This window comes from Salmo salar, chromosome ssa21 (assembly GCF_905237065.1).
Source record: "Salmo salar chromosome ssa21, Ssal_v3.1, whole genome shotgun sequence".
Taxonomy (NCBI): domain Eukaryota; kingdom Metazoa; phylum Chordata; class Actinopteri; order Salmoniformes; family Salmonidae; genus Salmo; species Salmo salar.
The window spans coordinates 31,824,118-31,828,539 of NC_059462.1; the positions used below are offsets into that span (position 1 = coordinate 31,824,118).

At 45.5% G+C, this 4,422-nt stretch overlaps 1 protein-coding gene across 1 annotated transcript; it reads left to right on the forward strand.

Annotated features, from left to right (window-relative positions):
* The first annotated feature begins 207 nt into the window (after nt 1–207).
* Nucleotides 208–909, forward strand: LOC106582162 (gamma-crystallin M2-like). The gene has a single exon (XM_014164964.2). The coding sequence runs from the start codon at nt 281–283 to the stop codon at nt 842–844; it is 564 nt and encodes a 187-aa protein (XP_014020439.1). The 5' UTR covers nt 208–280; the 3' UTR covers nt 845–909.
* The last annotated feature ends 3,513 nt before the right edge of the window (nt 910–4,422 follow it).

The window sequence follows — 4,422 nt, forward strand, 5'->3', positions numbered from 1 at the left end:
TTTACAATTCCAAGGCTGTAACTCTACATTGTTAACCCATTCACAAAGCCTTTGTGTTACTTTGTTCTGAGAGAAACAGCCTTTTTAAGGTCTTTTGAGAGACCCAGTCCATGGAATGTGGACAAACCTCAGTGCATTATGGGCCTCTATGCTATGTTGCTGAGTCAGCGGTTTGTACAATGGGGCCACAGGTATAAAAAGAAAGGTTTTAAACCAGTAGGATATCAGTTCCAGAGCAGCAGCAGCAGCAACAGCAGGACCCCCCACGAAGCAAGCCAAAATGCCCAACATGAACAGCAGGATAGTCTTCTACGAGGACAGGAACTTCATGGGCCGCTCCCATGAGTGCAGCACCGACTGCCCTGACATGTACTCCTTCCTGAGCCGCTGCCACTCCTGCAAGGTTGAGGGCGGCTGCTTCATGCTGTATGACCGCCCCAACTACATGGGAAACCAGTACTTCATGAGGAGGGGAGAGTACGCTGACTACCACATGATGGGAATGGCCAATGGGATGAGGTCCTGCCGCATGATCCCTATGCACAGGGGATCTTACAGGATGAAGATCTACGAGAGAGAGAGCTTCGGCGGTCAGAGCCACGAGATCATGGAGGACTGTGACAACATCATGGATCGTTACCGCATGTCCAGCTGTATGTCCTGCAACATCCAGGACGGCCACTGGCTCATGTATGAGATGCCCCACTTCAGAGGCAGGATGATGTTCATGAGGCCTGGAGAGTACAGGCACTTCAGCATGGGTATGGGAAGCATGGGTGGCATGGGCGGCATGGGCGGCATGAGGTTCCAGAGCATGAGGCGTATCAACGAGTCCTGGTACTAGATGCTGTTCTTTACAATGATGTAAATGAGACAAGCCATTGAATAAAAATGTTGAAATCCAAAAAACGTATTTTTTCATTCTTTCTAAGGAACAAATATAATCATATTCATTCTGTAATGCACCTTGATATAGTACATGTCATCAAATGCCCTGAAATGCCACAACTGTCTGCCCACAACCTTTGACCATAATTCAACATATTTAACACTCATGAGACCATTCAACTCATTAGAATGCCAATATACATGGACAGTGATAGTTGTTGTTGATAATAACAGCTCCAAGAGAACATCCCATAATGATTTATTATTAAAGAAACAAGGTCTTTACCTCTCAGTCTGGTTCAATACACTTCATCAGCTCCGTAAGCTAAATAACCAACCATCACTGTCAATGGGTATTGACTGTTGAACTACAGTCAAAGGACAGTACACAGTGACCTGAAAACAGTGGAAATTTTACTTGAACAGACCATTGATGTTGGCCCACAGTAGAAGGAGAGTATTTACATGGAAAACATTGTTATGTGTGTGAATGTGAGAGTTGTGAATGCCTGGTGCCCTTGGGAGGCCTGGTGAGGCCTGGTGACTCTCCAGGATCAGTCTTGTTGTAGGATGGCAGGTTCTGGGCTCTGACCTGTAATTGGTTTGTCATTGATTACCACTTCATGAGTTGTGACTGTCACTCTATCCCTCTGGAATCTCACTCAGTCTGTCTGGATGGCAATGGGCCTAGCTGAGAGTTGGAGTGTGTGTGTGTGTGTGTGTGTGTGTGTGTGTGTGTGTGTGTGTGTGTGTGTGTGTGTGTGTGTGTGTGTGTGTGTGTGTGTGTGTGTGTGTGTGTCAAAGCTGGGCTGGAGTTGCTCATTGCTTTTAGCTTTTAAAGAAGTTGAACTCTGGCAGATGGACAGTCTGGTTCTCTATATCAGTACTAAAGCCAAGACCCAACTCAGTTAATTGAAGATAAAAGCAAACTATTCACCACTTTATTAGGCTCAGTACACTGTTCCTCAATCAATTATTAGATTAGTTAGGGTTAGGGTTGTGGCTAGGGTTAGGATTTAACCGGGATGTGGACATGAAGCTAGGGTTAGGGTTAACAACAGGTCCGGGACGAGGTAGCAAGTCATGTGAACAGGTCAGGGTTCCATAGCCGCAGGCAGAACAGTTGAAACTGGAGCGTCAGCACGACCAGGTGGACTGGGGACAGCAAGGAGTCATCAGGCCAGGTAGTCTTGAGGCATGGTCCTAGGGCTTAGGTCCTCCGAGAGAAAGAGAGATAGAAGGAGAAAGAGAAAGAGAGAAAAGGAGAGAGATAATTAGAGGGAGCATACTTAAATTCACACAGGACACCGGATAAGACAGGAGAAATACTCCATATGTAACAGACTGAACCTAGCCCCCCGACACATAAACTATTGCAGCATAAATACTGAAGGCTGAGACAGGAGGGGTCGGGAGACACCTTGGCCCTGTCCGACGATACTCCCGGACAGGGCCAAACAGGCAGGATATAACCCCACCCACTTTACCAAAGCACAGCCCCCACACCACTAGAGGGATATCTTCAACCACCAACTTACTACCCTGAGACAAGGCTGAGTATAGCCCACAAAGATCTCCCCCACGGCACGAACCCGAGGGGGGCGCCAACCCAGACAGAAAGATCACGTCAGTGACTCAATCCACTCAAGTGACGCACCCCTCCTAGGGATGGCATGGGAGAGCACTAGTAAGCCAGTGACTCAGCCCCCGTAATAGGGTTAGAGGCAGAGAATCCCATTGTAGAGAGGGAAACCGGCCAGGCAGAGACAGCAAGGGCGGTTCGTCGATCCAGTGCTTTTCTGTTCACCTTCACAAACCTGGGCCAGACTACACTCATAGGACCTACTGAAGAGATGAGTCTTCAATAAAGACTTAAAGGTCGAGACCACGTCTACGTCTCTCACATGGATAGGTAGACCATTCAATAAAAATGGAGCTCAGTAGGAGAAAGCCCTGCCTCCAGCTTTTTGCTTAGAAATTCTAGGGACAGTAAGGAGCCCTGTCTCTTGTGACGTACGTGTACGTGTAGGTATGTACGGCAGGACCAAATCGGAAAGATAGGTAGGAGCAAGCCCATGTGATGTTTTGTGGGTCAGCAGTAAAACCTTAAAATCAGCCCTAGCCTTAACAGGAAGCCAGAGTAGAGAGGCTAGTTCTAGTCAAAATTCTAACAGCCGTGTTTAGCACTAACTGAAGCTTATTTTGTGCTTTATCCGCGTAGCCGGAAAGTAGAGCATTGCAGTAGTCTAATCTAGAAGTGACAAAAGCATGGATACATCATGTTTGTACAGAAAGTTTCTGGTCTTTGCAATGTTACAAAGATGAAAAAAAGCTGTCCTTGAAATATTCTTGATATGTTTGTAAGTCGCTCTGGATAAGAGCGTCTGCTAAATGACTTAAATGTAAATGTAAAATTTTCGTCAAGAGAGATCAGGGTCCAGAGTAACACTGAGATCCTTCACCATTTTATTTGAGATGACTGTACAACCATCACGATTATGTCACGTCTGCTCCTGCTCCTCCCCTCCGGCGTACGACATTGCCAGAGAACTAACCACTGGTCCTGGGATTCATCATTACGCACACCTGGCACTCATCATTACGCGCACCTGTGAATCATTATGATTCACACCTGGACTCCATTACCTTCATCATTTCCTCCCCTTTATATGTAACTCTCCCATGTCCACTCAGCAGTTGGTATTGTTATTGTGTATCGGCGGACTGCCTTATGTTAGTGTCATGTTCTTGGTTTTGTTGTATTATTAAAACTTTTCACCTGCACCTGCTTCTGACTCACCGCCCCATCATTACTGATTAATTGTCAGATCCAACAGAAGATCCCTTTGTTTCTTGGGCCCTAGACCTAGCATCTCTGTTTTGTCCGGGTTTAAAAGTAAAACATTGGACGCCATCCACTTATGTCTGAAACACAGGCTTCCAGGGAGGGCAATTTTGGGGCTTCACCATGTTTCATCGAAATGTACATCTGTATATCGTCCGCATAGCAGTGAAAGTTAACATTATGTTTCCGAATGACATCACCAAGAGGTAAAATATATAGTGAATGCTAAAAATGCTGCTTTTTAGTTAGCTTTGCGACCGTATCAAAAAGAAATGTTGGATTGTTCTTATTCTCCTCAATTAAGTTGGAAAAATAGGATGATCGAGCAGCAGTGAGGGCTCTTTGATACTGCACGGTACTGTCTTTCCAAGCTAATCGGAAGACTTCCAGTTTGGTGAACGGTAGTGCCATTTCCGTTCCAATTTTCTGGAAGCTTGTTTTATAGTTAAGTTGGGTTAGTTTAGTTCAGATTGCTAAGGTTTTGTTTGAGAGGGATGTTTTGGTTTGGCCAATATTGTTGGAGAGAGCATTGAGAGCCATGTGTTCTTTTGGTTCAGTTAGTTTGGTAGCTAAATTTGATTAACAATTCACTCTGGGTTTTTCTGGGTTTTTGTTCAAGTGGGAGTCCTCTCCTGTTCAGGCTTATCAGCGAGTATCAATAGGAGGCTCGTGGTGTTTTTGTTTTAGGT